General features: G+C 37.7%; 1 protein-coding gene across 10 annotated transcripts in view; it reads right to left on the reverse strand.

Annotated features, from left to right (window-relative positions):
* The window catches only part of ATRX (ATRX chromatin remodeler), a 284,010-nt gene that overhangs the window by 129,331 nt on the left and 137,308 nt on the right, over positions 1-17,371 (reverse strand). For all 10 annotated transcript variants that reach the window (XM_054470837.2, XM_054470836.2, XM_054470841.2 and 7 more), the window contains 4 exons: positions 8,842-8,983; positions 7,519-7,628; positions 6,472-6,618; positions 6,122-6,299 (listed from right to left, as the gene is read on the reverse strand). In XM_054470837.2, the coding sequence (XP_054326812.1) occupies positions 6,122-6,299; positions 6,472-6,618; positions 7,519-7,628; positions 8,842-8,983 (577 nt within the window). The remainder of the gene's footprint in view (positions 1-6,121; positions 6,300-6,471; positions 6,619-7,518; positions 7,629-8,841; positions 8,984-17,371) is intronic.

Consider the following 17,371-nt stretch of genomic DNA (forward strand, 5'->3'; position numbering starts at 1 on the left):
CGTGGTGGCAGGCGCCTGTAGTCCCAGCTACTCAGGAGGCTGAGGCAGGAGAACGGCGTGAACCCAGGAGGCGGAGCTTGCAGTGAGGCAAGATCGCGCCACTGCGCTCCAGCCTGGGCAACAGAGTGAGACTCCATCTCAAAAAAAAATAAAATAAAATAAAAATAAAAGTAAATGCACTCATTAATAACCCTGAGTCAATGAAAAAGTTAAAATTGTTATTCATATATTAAACATGTTATTCATCATATTAAATAGAATATGAATTATTATAAGATAGGAATGTATATAACATTTACTAACATAAAAAATTAAAAATAAGTATTTTTAATGTTCGAAAGGAGTAAGTTTTAGCTGGACATGGTGGCTCACACCTGTAATGCCAGCTGCTACTCAGGAGGCTGAGGCAGAAGGACTGCTTGAGGCCAGGAGGCCAAGACTAACCTAAGCAACATAATGAGACCCTCATCTCCAAAAAATTAGTTGTGTGTCAGGAGTTCGAAACCAGCCTGGGTAACATAGTGAGATCCTCATCTCCAAATAATTATCTAGGTGTTATCAGGAGTTCTAGACCAGCCTGGGCAACACAGTAAGACCCTGTCTCTACAAAAAAAAAAAATTTTTAGTTGGGCATGGCAGCACACTCCTGTAGTCTTAGCTCCTCAGAAGGCTGAACTGGGAGGATCACTTGAGCCCAGGATCTGAAGCTACAGTGAGCTATAATCATGCTACTGCACTCCAGCCTGCGTAACAGAATGAGATCCCCATCTCCCTGTCCCCTAAATACACACATACATACTTACATAAAATGAAATGTTTGTTACCTTATATACTTTCTAGAAAACTTAATTCCCAAACAATGACATATATATATATCAGATAGGAGGGTTTCAAAATACCTACACTTATAAATAATTATACAGAAACTACAGGGGGAATGGCAGCCATGAGGCTCTGGGGAGCAGAAGAACAGGAATTTAGAGAAAGACTTAAAGAGAATTTCTTCTGTTCAAAAATTCAAGCCTGACTAAAGAGTCTGTTAACTTAAGATGGTTCAATACACTATGGAAACCTGTCATTATTTTATAAAATTACATAGATCTATCTTATTGCTTAAAGCAAACAGTACCTTGAATTAATACTGTGCATATGCACATTCATGCACACACATAAAAATTATGTCCTCTCAAGCTACAAAATGTGGAACATTCTTCTAAAAACAGTAATGTGAATTAGAAAACTCCACCAGATTGTTTAAGTACATTAAGTAGAAAAATATGCCTCAAAACAAATGTAAGTTAGGGAAGAAAGGTCAAATAAAGGTTTTGTCACCTACTATTATAATAGTAATAAATGCAAATTCTCTTTCGGTGTTACATTGCCACCTATTGGTGAATTTTTTTACATAAAAAACCATAAAGATATTAGAGAGAAAAGTTGATAAAATGTTTAGAACTGTCCAAGTAAACCTCTATTAAATCCCTGACCCAGTAAAACTAGGAAAGTTAACAAAACGTTGTCACTTTCTTTTTTAAGAAACTGGGTCTCACACTCTGCGATGATTATGATCTCAGTGATCATAGTTCACTGCTTCCTTGAACTCCTGGACTCAAGCAATCATCCCATGTCAGCTTCCTGAAGAGCTGAGACTACAGGTGTGCGCCACCACACCTGGTTAATTCTTTTATTTTTTTGTAGATATGGGGTCTCACTATGTTGCCCAGGCTGGCCTCGAACTCCCAGCCTCAAGCAATCCTCCTGCCTTGGCCTCCCAAAGTATTGTTATTACAGGTATGAGCCATTGCACCCAGCTGATTCTTGTCACTTTAAGCTACTAAGGCTTGGGATAATTGTTATGCAGGAATAGATAACCAGAGCAGCTAAGTTGAAAGATGAACACTACTATCTTAACTCTGGTCAGCTCTAAACACTGTTTCCAATCCTAATACATACTCCCAATTTTCCAGGCTTCTGATCTAATAGCCTACCTTCTAAGTTTACAACCTCAGCTCATCCTTAAGAATCTCCTACCCAAAACTGTCTGGTTCTGACATTTTGTTTCCATCTTGAACTTCAATTTAGACTTTTCTTTGACATTACACCCAAACTTCAGTCTTCACATACTCTGCTGACATTTATGTGATTCTTCACTATCACTAATTTGTTCCAAATCAGAGAAGATAAATTGGGCAGAAAATGGAAAACATGTACTAGAAAATTAAGTGTTATACTTAACAGATCCCTTCTAATAAATTTAGAAGTACTGAACAAATCCTGACACTTTAGACTTAGGTGGCAAAGAAAATTATATCTAAATACTACCACTAAACCTTAAAACTTAACTACAGTTTTAATATATTCCATGTTATACATGATGGATATTAGAATATTCTTGTTGCAGATGGTTACCCAGCTATGGCAGAGGAACTATCTCTAATACACATATATACTCTGGAAAGGAAATTAAAAGTAGAGCTTCAGTTTCCTGAAGAACTTCCAATAAAACCTAATGGAGAAACCAGCCCCTCTTAAGTTTTAACAAGGGTAATCTAGGTATTTATTTTTTTAATTATCAAAACAAACAAAAAATATAACCCAATGTAGAACTTACTCAACCTGATAAAAGACACCTATTAGAAATCCACAGCTAATGTCATACTTAATGGTGGAGAACTGAAAGCTTTCCCTGAGATCAAAAACATGACAACCAACTGCTCTGACCACTTATGTTCAACATTGTATGGAAACTTCTAAGAAGGGCAATTAGGCAAGAAAAAGAAGTTAAAGATACTCATATTGGAAAGGAAAAAGTAAAACTATTTCTACTCATAGACTATGATTTTTTTAATAGAAAACTCTAAATCGCGCACGTGGGCACACATACACGCGTGCACACGCACACACAACTATTAGAACTTATAAATGGACTCAGCTAAGTTGCAGGATACAGAATCAGTATACAAAAATCTGTTGTATTTCTATAACAAAGAACTATGTGAAAATAAAATTAAAACAATTTTATTTCTAATAGGTTCAAAAAGAATAAAATATTTAAGAATAAAAGAAAATAAGTCCAAGACTTTTACACTAAGGAAATTAAAAGACCTAAATCAAATTTCATTATTAAAAGAAATTAAAGACCTAAATAAATGGAAAGAAATTAGATGTTCATGGAGGAGAAGATTTAATATTGTTAAGATGGCAATATTCCTCAAATTAATCTACAGATTCAATGCAATATCTAATAGAATCCCAGCTAGTTTCTTTGAGGAAACATAAAAGCCAATCATCAAATTCAAATGAAATTTCAAGGAACCTCAAATAGCAAAACAACCTTGAGACAGAAAAATAAAGCTGTAGGACTTCTTCTTCCTGATTGCAAAACTTACCACAAAGCTACAGTAATTAAAACAATGTCACACTGGCATAAGGACAGACATATAGATCAATACAATAAATATTGAGAGCCTAGAAATAAACACATACATCTATGGTCAATTGATTTTCAACAATGGTGTCAAGACTCTTCAATGAAGAAAGAGTAGTCTTTTCAACAAATGGTGTTAGAACAACTGGATATCAAAATGCAAAAAATGAAGTTGGACTCCCACCTCATACCATATACAAAAATAAACTGAAAATAGATCATAAACATAAATATAAGAGCTAGAACTATAAAATAAGAAAACAGAGGTGAAACAATTCATGACCTTCGATTAAGCAATGAATACTTGGATATGCACTAAATGCAAAAGCAACAAAAGAAAAAAATAGGTAAATTAAATGTAATCAAAATTTTAAAGATTAGTACTGAAAAGATGATATAAAAAAGTAAAAAGACAACTCACAGAATGGAAGGATATATTTGCAAATTATATGGGTCTGTTTACATTTGTAAATGTCAATTTCAGTAAAAGGAACCATGATGTCTTCAAGAAATGGCTGATTCTGGGGCCGGGACAATACAACATGAACCTGGAGCATGCTGTAATGCCATAAAGTAATAAAGTACTCAAAGCCAAAAGGATAGGGACATATCAAAGGGTAGAGGACCTAACCTTAAAAAAAAGCTCCCAATTGTCAAAGTGAAACAATTTTGAGCAAAAAAAAAAAATGTTGTAATGGTTTATAGTCCAATGCACGAACTAAAAATAGATGAGTATATAATTATACAAATCAAAGGATAAATAAATGGGTAAGAAAAGATAATTTTTTCTTTAAAAAAATCCAAATTTTATGTGTAGATATTACCCACTATAGGAGATGGAGCTTAATTTCCGCCATCCTCCCATTCAGGTGGGCTGGATTGAGTGACTGGATTGCAATGAACAGATGAGGGACAGGTAAAAGTAGCAGCTCTACGGGAGAGAAACCTGACAAACTCTACCCTAACCAAGTGATGAAAGTTAACATCATCAGTGACAGCAAGTGCTTATCATGTATCCCCGATATGAGATATGATGTGACAAAAAGGGTATGTCACCTCTGGTGTATTCTTTCAAAACCTCAGTCTAATCTCAGTCTAATCACAAGAAAAACTATAAATTCAGATTAGAGAACACTCTACAGGATATCTACCTGGACGGTCCTCCTTAAGACTGATGAGATAATGAAAAAATAAAGATTGAGAAACTGTCATAGACCAGAAGACTGTTAGAGACATGACAGCTAAATACAATGTAGAACCCTGGATAGAAAAACTGGTGCAATACAAATGCAGTTTGAAGTTATTAATAATAATGTGTCAACAATGTGTCAATTTCTTAGTTTTGACAAATCTACCATGGCAATGTAAGATGTTAACAACGGAGGAACCAGATGTAGGGTATATGGGAACTCTCTGCACTACCTTTTCAACTTTCATGTAAACAGAAAATTACTCCAAAATGAAAAGTTTTTTTTTTGTTTGTTTGTTTTTTGTTTTTGAGATGGAGTCTCGCTCTGTCACCCAGATGGGAGTGCAGTGGCGCAATCTTGGCTCACTGGAACCTCCAGCTCCCAGGTTTGAGCGATTCTTCTGCCTCAGCCTCCCGAATAGCTGGGACTACAGGCGTACACCACCATGCCCGGCCAAAAATTTTTTTTAAATGTCACTAAATGATAAAACATGGCAATGACAAATGTTACCCTTCATGTTAGAAGCTTTAATTTCTTTTTTTTCTTCATTTTTTTCATGAACAAGTAAGTACACTAAGCACCTGAAACTGTTGTATTAAACAGTTTCAAGGAAATCTTGTGGAAAAAATCTGCTACAATGATATTAGACACTAGCTTATAATTTTTCAACAATAAACCAGCCACAAGATTTTTAGACACCTATTTTAATCGTGGGAAAAAGATAAACTTATTATTAGGCCTTAGATTTGTGATGGCAGTTATTTTGCTATGTATTAACTACCTCATCTTTAAAAGAGGCAAAGCCATGGATTCTAAAGATTACTATCACTTTGACAATGACAATTACCCAGACTTTCTCAACAAAAATAAAACCTCAATAGTATCTTAAAGTAATATGATATGACAAGATAAACATATGAAGAAAAAATTGCACGAATTAATAATCGTAGATTAAAAATTAATTTTAGTTTTGCAGACAGTACAATGTGTTGCTTTTCCAAGTGGCAAATATATCAACATCTGGCTCTCATATCAGATTACTATCACATAAGGATCAACAGTATTGAAAATATTAACCTTTCATACTGATGGCCCCTTAAAAGGAGATAAGCAAGCAGCAATTCTTCTAATGACATGAAGTTTGGAAAGACACAAACTGTTTTCAGGATATGGAGAGAGCTCTTGTTATCACCTAATATTTGGATAGCTGGAAGAATCTTTGATTGCAACACAGGCATCTGATGCATTTTTAAGTGTTTACAAGGTATCCCCTAAAACCCTAAACACTTTCAGACTCAGCAAATAAATTCTGAACAGCTGGCAACATTAAGGGTGATTTTATCTTATTGAAATACTAAGAATTTTCTAAAAGGCAAAAACCTGAAGGATAACCACAACAAAGACCAGATACTTAGTAGTTGTGCAATTAGTATTTGTTAAATAAAATATAAACACATTTTTTATTCAACTTGCTTCTTTATGTCACTGTCTATTAATACCTTACCTGGATCAACCAAAGCTTTGTTAAATATTTCTTTAAGTTTCCGACTCTTCACATTCCTTCCTTGAGCAAGATTTCTATACATCTCATAGCCTATGATCATAACACCACCATCTTCTTGCCACCTCTGCAGCATGTAGCTTCTCTCCTGAGGACGTTTCACAGTTGCTAATTCAGAAACCTTTTGTGGGGAAATAAAGATTTTTTTAAGCAGCTACTAAAAACATGTGAATATTAAATATTCCCATTGAAATATGTATCACTGGTAAAAAAAATTTAAAAAATTAAAAATAGTTTACTATATGAATTTCATGTGACTATTTTAATAATAGAAAACATTTAAAATAAGTTACCTCAAGCTTCTCATCATCTTTTAATCCCTCTTGCCACTTCTCAAATTCATTCATCCAATTCAAAGCAGTATTAAGAGGACAAACCACTAACGCCGTGCTGAAATCCAGTTTGTCACACAAAAGAACTGTATGAAGAAAACTTACCACCTATAAGAAAACAGATTGTCACCTTCGTTTAAACATCCACAAAAAAAATTATAAATTAAGCAATCTTACAATATTATAGCTTTGTTTTACTTAAACAATAAACGGCCAGAATTTCCAAACCAGGCAAGGCACAGGGAAAGAGATAGTAAAATGCAAAAGTTCAACTAGATGATGTATCAGGCTCTTCCAACTCTAAAGCTTCATGATTGTATGATCAATGTGAATAGTATAAAATGATCCCATACCAATACTAAGTCCTAGGTCTCCACAGAATGTCCCTATAGTCTTTCAAAAAATACCATCGCTCATTTAGAAGAGAATCATGTTCCATAATATTTTTCCACTTCAATGTGTTCTGACCCATTAAATCTATAATTACTTTATGGTTTAAAAGTACAAATACATTCACCAATTTTACATCTCTGTTACAACTCCTGCCATTTAGAAATGCAGCAATTTTAACAGTAAAAGATACTTTACTTTCTCATTACTTTAACATCATAAACCGTTAAAAGTTGTAAAAAAAAAAAAAAAAAAAAAAAAAAAAAAAGAAAAAAAAAAAAGGTAATTTCTACCTTAGAATCTTTGCAGTTGTTGTTGGCCATACCTGAAACCCCACAGCCTCGCTTCATTAGGACCTCTGCTCAAACAGTACCTCCTAAAAGATGCCTTTCCTAACTCAATATCCTCCCTTAACATTCATTTTCTGAAAGTACATATTTCTTATTTGATTAGCAGCTCTCTCCTCCACTAGAATATAAGCTCCTTGGAGACACATCTTGTTATTCTTGTTCACTGCTTTATCTTCAGCCCCTACGACTGTGCCTGAAACATAATAGAATCCAATATATATTAATGAATCCACAAAAACAGGATACCTTCATATTCTTCAGCTCTTACCTGTAAAGTCTTACCAAGGCCCATACAGTGGGCAAGAATGCATCCTGAACCTGGAGATTTCTTTGTTTTTTTCACAGATTCACAGCAGCAATCCCACATAAACTGAACACCTAAAAATAACAGCTTCATTAAGTTAAATTTAAAGGTCCAAGTTAAAAACTTCCTTTATATAAACACATCAAAAACATAACCAAAACTTCTAAGAAACAGCATTTAAAAAAAACACTTGGCTAAATAATTTCTTACATGTAAATGGGATTTTTTCCCACCAAAGTAAACCAGAAACAAGTTAACACAAACATAGAACAGGGGGACTTTCCTTCATCTTCTCTAAGCTATCCACAGCAGACGTTCTCTATTCCCTGAGATGGTTCAAAGAAACATAAGAATACTCTAAAAGAGAAACGTGGCCGGGCACAGTGGCTCACAGCTGTAATCCAAGCACTTTGGAAGGCCGAGGCGGGTAGATCACTTGAGGTCAGGAGTTCGAGACCAGCCTGGCCAACATGGTGAAACCCCGTCTCTACTAAAATACAAAAAATTAGCCGGGCGTGGTGGTGGTGTGCACCTGTAGTCCCAGATACTCAGGAGGCTGAGTTGGGAGAATCATTTGAGGCCAGGAGGCAGAGATTGCAGTGATCTGTCATAGCACCACTGTACTCCAGCCTGAGTGACAGAGCGAGACTCCATCTCAAAAAATAATAATAATAATTTTTGTAAAAAGAGAGCAACTTTATCCAAAGAGAGAATGGCTTCCTATCAAAAATACCTTTGAGTTTATTGAGTCAATCAGGGAAAAAAAACCCAGGAGATAATTTCATCATCTTTTCCTTTATTCGACAGTAAACACTGAGCAAGAAAGGGGACTAGCAACTCAAAAGGTAGGAACTACAGAACCTCCCTTATGATTAATTCACATAAACACTCAAAACTGACTTACTGATTCAACTCTAATAAAGAAAACATACCTAAAAATGCTGAAATAGCATTTTCTGAAAAAGGCTTTTAGCTAGCTACAGCTCTTCCCAACCCCTAGCTGCCCTTAGGCCAATCTTTGCTAACTAGGTGAAACCCACTTGCTATATCTACCCATTTGTAAGTAGCACTTCTTTCCCTTTTTATAACACTCATTGTGTTTGCAATCACCCAATTTTGTTCTTCCTCATTTGTTTATGAGCTCCATAAAGGCAGGGGGATTGTGGATTCCCCACCCCACTCACCAATTTACCTCCAGGACTTAGCAGGATGTGAGGCCGCTGCCTCACAACCAAATATTGGTAAAAATTTAACTAAAAATTATTGAATCATCTAATAGTTTCTTACCATCTACTTGATGAGGTTTCAATTTGATAACCATATTTCTATGAACCTGCACTAAAGGTTCTTTGGTTTCTTCATCTTCATCTAAAACCAACTTGGTTGTTATTGGACACTTGGTGGGTGAAGCATCTTCAATTTCTATCACCTACAAGAAAAGGAGTTGTTGATAGTCAAGCTCAAAGAAATCATTCAAGCAATGGTCAGTCTTACCAAGGGAGATTTTCCAAAATATAGACACATTTACTCCCACACCACAAATCCAATTGGTATGATTTGGATCTGTGTCCCCACCAAATCTCATGTTAATTGTAATCCCCAATGTTGGAGGTGGGGCCTGGTGGGAGGTGGTTGGATCATGAAAGTGGATTTCTCATGAATGGTTTAACACCATCCCCTTTGGTGCTATTCTCATGACAGTGAGCGAGTTCTCACAAGATCTAGTTGTTTAAAAATGTGCAGCACCTCTCCCTCACTCTCTTGCTCCTGCTCCCACCATGTGAGGTGCCTCAATCCCCCTTTGCTTTCTGCCATGATTGGAAGCTTCCTGAGGCCTCCCCAGAAGCAGAAGCCACTATATTTCCTGCACAGCCTGCAAAACCGTGAGTCAATGAAAACTCTTTTCTTTATAAATTATCCAGTCTCAGAACTAATACACCACTATTTTGCTTCAATAAAGCCAGGACAGAGCCCAGGGTTTTATGTCTTCTAAAATCAAAACTCTCCAAAAAATTTTAAATCACTCTGATAATGTCAGTAATTTAGCTCAACAGATCTCACTCTGGATATTTCAACAACATTTATTACGCAGAGTTGTGAAAAAAGCAGTGTTCCCTGTTGTTGGTTGCTATGCCCCCCCCCAAAAAAAAAGAAGAAGAAAGAAGGAAGAAGGAGGAGGAGGAGGGAGGAGGAGGAGGGAGGAGGAAGGAGGAGGGAGGAGGAGGAGGAAGGAGAGAGGAGGAGGAGGAGGAAGAAGAAGAAAGAAGGAAGAAGGAAAGAGGAAGAAGGAAGGAGGAAGGAGGAAGGAGGAGGAAGGAGGAGGAAGGAGGAGGAGAAAGGAGGAAGGAGGAGGAAGAAGAAGGAAGGAGGAGGAAGGAGGAGGAAGAAGGAAGGAGGAGGAAGAAGGAAGGAGGAGGAAGAAGACAGTCCCAAACAAGAACTGTGCAACTCAGGATGTCAACATGACTACCACTGAAAAACACTGTAAATATATGATGTGAAAAGAAAAAAATATTTAGAAACACTGGTTTCAGAACCACAGGCTCAAAAATCATGATAGGAACATACAATACCTTCTAATTACAAAACGGAAACAATTATCACAAGCTCCTTATTTAAAATAAAACTTAAGTAGATATAATATATGCACACAGGTAACAAGTGTGTGTGTGCAAATATTTTTTGCTATCTTATCCTAATCTCCATCCATTACATAGTAGATTCAGTAACTACGCAATATAGGTACAAGTATTACCATTTGACAGATGAAAAAACTGAGGGACAGAGAAGTTAAGTAACCTGCACAAGGTCATACAACTATTGAGTATCATGACACTGAGATTTACCCAGAGGGTTGATCCCCCGAGTCCATGCTCTTAAACATTACAAAATACTAGTTTAGTAAAATAAATGCTTGTAATAAACAGTTTTATGGTTCCATGAAAAAAAATAGAAACTTGTGATTTTAAAATCATAAAAACATTACGCAGTTGGGCACGGTGGCTCTCTCCTATAATCCTAACACTTTGGTAGGCTGAGGGGCATGCATCGCCTGAGGTCAAGAGTTCAAGACCAGCCTGGCCAACATGGTGAAACCCTGTCTCTACAAAATATACAAAAATTAGCCAGGCTGGTGGCGGGCGCCTGTAATCCCAGCTACTCTGGAGGCCGAGGCGGGAGAATGGATTGAACCTGGCGGCGGAGGTTGCAATGAGCCGAGATCGTGCCACTTCATTCCAGTCTGGGTGAAAGAGCAAAGCTCCATCTCAAAAAAAAAAAACCACAAACAAACAAAAAAAACTTTAAAAAAAATTTAAAAAACAAAAACATTACGATGGTGAAGAAATAAAATTTTAGGCACTTTTTCTTATTTACAATTAAAACTAGTTAACAAATGAATTTGTTAATGTTCAATACAGAAATTTTCAAACATACACAAAAGTAGATGGAAGAGAATAATAAATCCTATTACCCATCACTCAGCTTCAAAAATTATCAACTTAAGGCCAGGCACGGTGGCTCATGCCTGTAATCCCAGCACTTTGGGAGGCCGAGGTGGGCAGATCATGAGGTCAGGAGTTTGAGACCAACCTGGCCAATATGGTGAAACCCCGTCTCTACTAAAAATACAACAACAACAACAAAAAAATTAGCCAAGTGTGGTGGCGCACGCCTGTAGTCCCAGCTACTCGGGAGGCTGAGGCAGGAGAATCGCTTGAACCTGGGAGGTGGCGGTTGCAGAGAGCCGTGATTGCACCACTGCACTCTAGCCTGGGTGACAGAGTGAGACTCCGTCTCAAAAGAAAAAGAAAATTATCAACTTAAGGCCAGTTTTGTTTCACTGACAGCATCTTACCCATTGTCCAATTCCCCAGATCCCACAAATCATTTTGAAGCGAACACAAGAAAGTATGCAATGTCATCTATAAAATGTTTGTAAATGTCTCTTTAAAAGGACACTTCCTCTTTGTAAAACCATAAGATCATTGTCACACCCAAAAAACTACAAATAAGTCACAGATTTGCAGTAAATTATCTGAATAGATATTGTACTTACATAAAATTGTGATATACAAACCAAGATTAACACTGAGAAACAGTGTGGTGAAGTAAAAATAGCATAGGCCATTCAGACCCAAATTCCATTTCATCAAGCTACCTAAACCCTCTTAGCTTCTGTGTCTGAATCTGCAAACTAGGAATGATTATCAATAGTTTCCACAAGGTTGTTCTGGAGACTGAATAAGGCAATGTATGCAAAGTATCTGGCATAGGCTAAGTATTCACTAAATTATTATTACTGTGTCCTAGCCTGGATATGTAGTAGCTTCACATCACTGGGGTAAAGCCATTATATAAAAATGGAAAATTCCCTAAATGTCTTGTCTTGTTTACAAGGTGTGGTACACAGAATCCGAAAGTGGCCCCAGAATTACCGTCATCTGATATAAACACCCTGCATAATCCCCTCACCTTCTGAGTATGGTTGAGACCTGTAAATATGATTGGGCTATCATTCGCATAATTGGCCCACTAACAAGCTGACTCTGATTTAATCAAAAGGGAGATATTCTAGGTGAGCCTGACCTAATTAAAGTGAGCCCTTTAAAAGATTGAAATGTTTTTCTATTGATCTCAAAGATGAAGCAATCTGCCATGTTGTGGAGAAAGAACTCTAGTAGCTGAGGACCTAAGTGTAATAACTGAAAGGAACTGAATTCTACCAACAAGTGAGTTGGAAAAGGATACAAAGTCTTAGATGAAAGCAAAACTCTAGTTAACATCTTAATTTCGGCTTGGTGGGACACTAAGCAGAAAACCCAGTAGAGCCACGCTCACTAAGCTATTCCCAACTTCCTGACCCGTGAGACAAATAAGTTTGTCTTAAGAGGTTAAGTGTGTGGTACATTTTAATGCCACAATAAAAAAACTAATACACAAGGCTTTAATTAAGATTTCTGAACCATATGTTCATCAGTGACTTGATGATACTTTTGTTATTAAGTGTTGTCTTCAGGATTGAGGATTAGTGTATCTTCATCCTAAATGTAGGAGGAGATAAGTTATAAAGAAATCATCTATCTATTAGTGACTAAGTAGATGTGTTTATGCACTCAAGCTATAATATAAGGAAACTTTATTTAACTAATAATACTGGGTATATACCCAAAGGAAAATAAATAATTCTTCCAAAAAGACACAAGTACTCATTTGTTCATTGCCATGCTATTCACAATAGCAAAGACATGTAATCAGCCTAGGTGACCATGAATGGTGGATCAGATATACAAAATGTGGTACATATGCACCACGGAATACTATGCAGCCATAAAGAAGAAAATCATGTCCTCTACAGCAACTTGGAGGCAGCTGGAGGGTATAAATCTAAGCAAATTCACATAGGAACAGAAAACCAAATACCACATGTTCTCACAAGTGGGAACTAAACACTGAGCACACATGGACATCAACATGGGAACAATAGACACTATGGACTACTAGAGGGGGAGGGAAGGAAGAGGGCATAGGTTGAACAACTATTGGGTACTATGTTCACTACCAAGGTGATGGGATCCACATCCCAAACCCGAGCATCACACAATATACCCAGTAACAAACCTGTACACGTACCCCCCCACCCCGTACCTAAACTAAAAGCTGAAATTTAAAAAATGATAAATATGCAGCAATGAAATAGGAGAAAAACTTAGGACAAATAATCACTTAAGGTGTAGTAAAAATAAATAGACATGAAATATCTCCCATATCTGAATTGAAGGGAAAATAAAGGAAAAAAAATCATCTGAGCAAAATATTAAAAGGTTGAGCCAAACTTCTGCTTCCAGTCATGATGGTTTATTAGGAACCAGGTTTATCTTCCTGCTGTAATCAAGTAGAAAAGTAGGCAAAATATATGAAAAAAATTTTTTTCAGACATTAAATAAAGATACCACAGGACCCTGATCCCTCAGAGTAGGAAAACCAACAAGAAGACCCCTATATTCCCCTTGAATTGGTGCCTGAAGGATCAGGGAAAAGGGATTCCCAAGGAGAGCACTGGAGATATATCAAGTTGAAGAAACAAAGGTCAGGCTGAGATGACTGAAGTTGCGGGGCAGAACTACAAAGAAAAAAGAGCTCCACAAAAAGAACTCAAACTCAAGACAGGATTCACTGTGAGTCATAGCTGAACATTAAAATGCACACACGAGGAGTGAAACTTTGTGAGGCCAGGCAGAGCATGACCAAGAAGTTGCGAGCTAAACAGCTCCCAGTGATCACATGGTGCTGGGTGGGAAGCATTCGATTTCAGAGGAGGCACAGTAGCCTCTTCGTTTATAACCCAAGGCATTCAGTAGAGACCACGAAGAGACCAAATCTTAGCAGTGGGTCAAAGCAATTCATAAATTAAAGAGTACTGAAGAAACGCATTAACCAGGCTTTTTTAAAAGCTTCAAAATTAAACTGAACTTTTTAATAAAACATTACTAGGCTTGTCAAGAAGAAAAAAAATATGAAGAATAACCAGGGGAAAAAAGAGTCAACAAAAATGGGCCAAGAAGTAACAGAAATAATGAAACAGGCAGACAAGTAAAGTGAGACAGCTGATTAAAAATGCCCAAATAGGCCGGGTGTGGTGGCTCACACCTGTAATCCCAGCACTTTGGGAGGCAGAGATAGGTGAATCGCTTGAGCTCAGGAGTTTGAGACCAGCCTGGGCAACATGGCGAAACCCCGTCTCTACTAAAAATATGTAAAAAATTAGCTGGGCATGGTAGCATACGCCTGCAGTCCCAGCTACTCAGGAGGCTAAGGCAGGAGAATCACTTGAACCCAGGAGGCGGAGGTTCCAGTGAGCAGAGATCGCATCACTGCACTCCAGCCCGGGTGATAGAGCAAGCCTCCGTCTCAGAAAAAGAAAAAAAAAATGTCCAAACACTGAAAACATGAACACAATGAAAACAAAAATAGAAGATATTTTAAAAAACTAAATGGAATTCCTAGTGATGAAAATTATAGTACACTGTAATTCACTAAGTGGATTAATATCATAACAGTGCAGAAGAAAAGATCAACAAAATTGAAGACAAAGCAAGAAAAACTATCCAAATGAAATAGAGGGGGGAAAATAAGAAACCTATGGAACAATATTAAAGAGCATAATATATAAGTCTCAAAGAAAAATAGAACAGAAAAAAATTATTTGAAAAAATAATGGTGTGAACTTTCCAAAAATCTGATGGAAGCTGGATATGGTAGCTCACACCTGTAATCCAAGATCTTTGGGAGGCCAAGGTGTGAGGATCACTTGAGGTCACAAGTTTGAGGCCAGCCTGGACAACATAGCAAGACCTTGTTTCTACAAAAAGTTTAAAAATTAGCAATAGGGCATGCCTCTAGTCCTAGCCACTCCGGAAGCTGAGGCAAGAGTATCTCTTGAGCCCAGGAGTTTGAGGTTACAGTGACCAATTATCGTACCACTGCACTCTAGCGTGGGCAACAGAGTAAGACCCTGTCTCTAAAACAAACCAACAAAAATTTGATGAAACTATAAACTCACAGATCCAACAAGTTCAAGGAACCCAGAGCAGGATAAACAAAGAAAATAAAAATCTTCAATTTCCGAAAGCCAGGCATTAACAGAAAATCTTAAAATACTGAAAAATCTTTTAAGACTATCTTTTCAAGAAATAAAAGGCACATGCAGGGGAGCAAAGATGAAGGAAAAAGGAGAAAGATGACAAACAAAATGTCACAAAGAAGTAACATCTTTAAAGAGATTTTTTTAAAGTATCAATTTAGAATTCTATAACCAGGGAAAACAACTTTCAAAAATGAAGAGATTAGCTTGCTCCTGTACTTCCAGCTTACTCAGAAGGCTGAAGTGGGAGAATTGCTTGAGCCCAGGAATTCCAGGCTACAGTGATCATGCTACTGCATCATTCCAAGCTGGGTGACAGAGTAAGACTGTCTCCACAGAAAAAAAAAAAAGAAGGGAAAATGTAGATATCAACAAAACAATAGAATAGGAAGCTCCAAGCTCCAGTTCCCACACAGCACTATTTTGTAAACAAGTAGAAACTTTCTGAACCAACTTTGTCAGAGTTCTGGAACACTGTCAAAGGTTTACAGCAACCAAGCAAATACCCAATCAAGAAAACAACATCTTAGCCAGGCATGGTGGTGACTGCCTGTAGTACAAACGACTAGGCCTAGACAGGAGGATCACTTGAGCCCAAGAATTTGAGGCTAGCCTGGGCAACATAGGAAGACCCTGTCTCTAAAATAACGAAAAAGAAAAAAAGTCACCTTCAATACAATAGGAACGTTTTACAGCATTTTTACTTGTCCTTGCCCCACCACCTACCAGAAGGTGAAGGTTTTAGTCTCAAAGCAGCAGCACCCTGTTTCCCAGTATCCTCCCACAAACCAGAGGGAGCAAAGCAGATGTTATTTACAAATTACTGTGTAAATGTTATCTAACCTGTCTGAAGGATACTTGAAGGACTGACATAAGGCTCTCATCATCTCTTCACCTAACTCAGAGCTCTAGTGAGAAAGACAGCAAGAACAGCTTTAAAACACACACACACACACACACACACACACACAACAATTGCAACGTGATCCATAGAGGCCTGGGGCAAGGCATTACAGGGGAACACACCCAAAACACCACCTAAGGCCCAAATAGCTAGAGATAGGACACTTTTTGAATTTTTTTTTTTCAAGATACAGGTCTTGCTTTGTCACCAAGGCTGGAGTGCTGTGGTGTAATTATAGCTCACTGCAGCACTGAACTCCTGGGCTGAATTGATCCAGCCACCTCAACCGATCTAGCCACCTCAACCGCCCAAGTAGCTGGGACTACAGGTGTGCACCACCACGCCCAACTAGTCTTTATTTTTGTAGAAACAGGGTCTCACAATGTTGCCCAGGCTGGCCTCACACAACTGGGCTCAAGCTATCCTCCTACCTCAGCCTCCAGAGTTGCTGGGACTACAGGTATGAGCCACCATACACAGCTACTTTTAAATTTGGGACACTCAAAAGCAACCAGGTATATAGGATAATTCAGAAAGCCATATGTGTGTCCAGGCAAAATACATGCTCAGAAAAGATGTTTATTAAAATCTTAAGTTTTCCCCTCAGGCTTATCTTTAGGTTTAGCGGAAGCCTAGTTATGGATTAAAGGAGTGTACCAGCACAATGAATCTACAAACAGAGAGAGCAGGCATTTAAAAAAAAAAAAAAAAAAAAAAGCCTTCTTTTTTTTTTGAGATGGAGTCTTGCTCTGTCGCCCAGGCTGGAGTGCAATGGCGCAATCTTGGCTCACTGCAACCTCCGCCTCCCGGGTTCAAGCAATTCTCGTGCCTCAGCCTCCCGAGTAGCTGGGATTACAGGCACGTGCCACCATGTCTGGCTAATTTTTTTGTATTTTTAGTAGAAATAGAATTTCACCATGTTGGCTAGGCTGGTCTCGAACTCCTGAATCCAGGTGATCTGCCTGCCTTGGCCTCCCAAAGTGCTGGGATTATGGGCGCGAGCCACCACACCCAGCAGACATTCAAAAAAATCTTTCAAAACATTAGTTGAACATGAATGAAAGGGACAGAGACTTTACTGATGACACACAACAAGAACACTCTTTGAAAAAATAATGTGGGGGAGTCTTAAAACAATAGGTCTACTACAATTTATATATATTTTAAAACCCCAGCAAACCCTTGAAAAGGGAGAGAACCTCATATGCAGAGTTACCAAGTTACAACAGTCAAATACCCAATATGCAATTTAAAAAAATCACACGAGTTGA

Source organism: Pongo pygmaeus, chromosome X (assembly GCF_028885625.2).
Source record: "Pongo pygmaeus isolate AG05252 chromosome X, NHGRI_mPonPyg2-v2.0_pri, whole genome shotgun sequence".
NCBI lineage: Eukaryota > Metazoa > Chordata > Mammalia > Primates > Hominidae > Pongo > Pongo pygmaeus.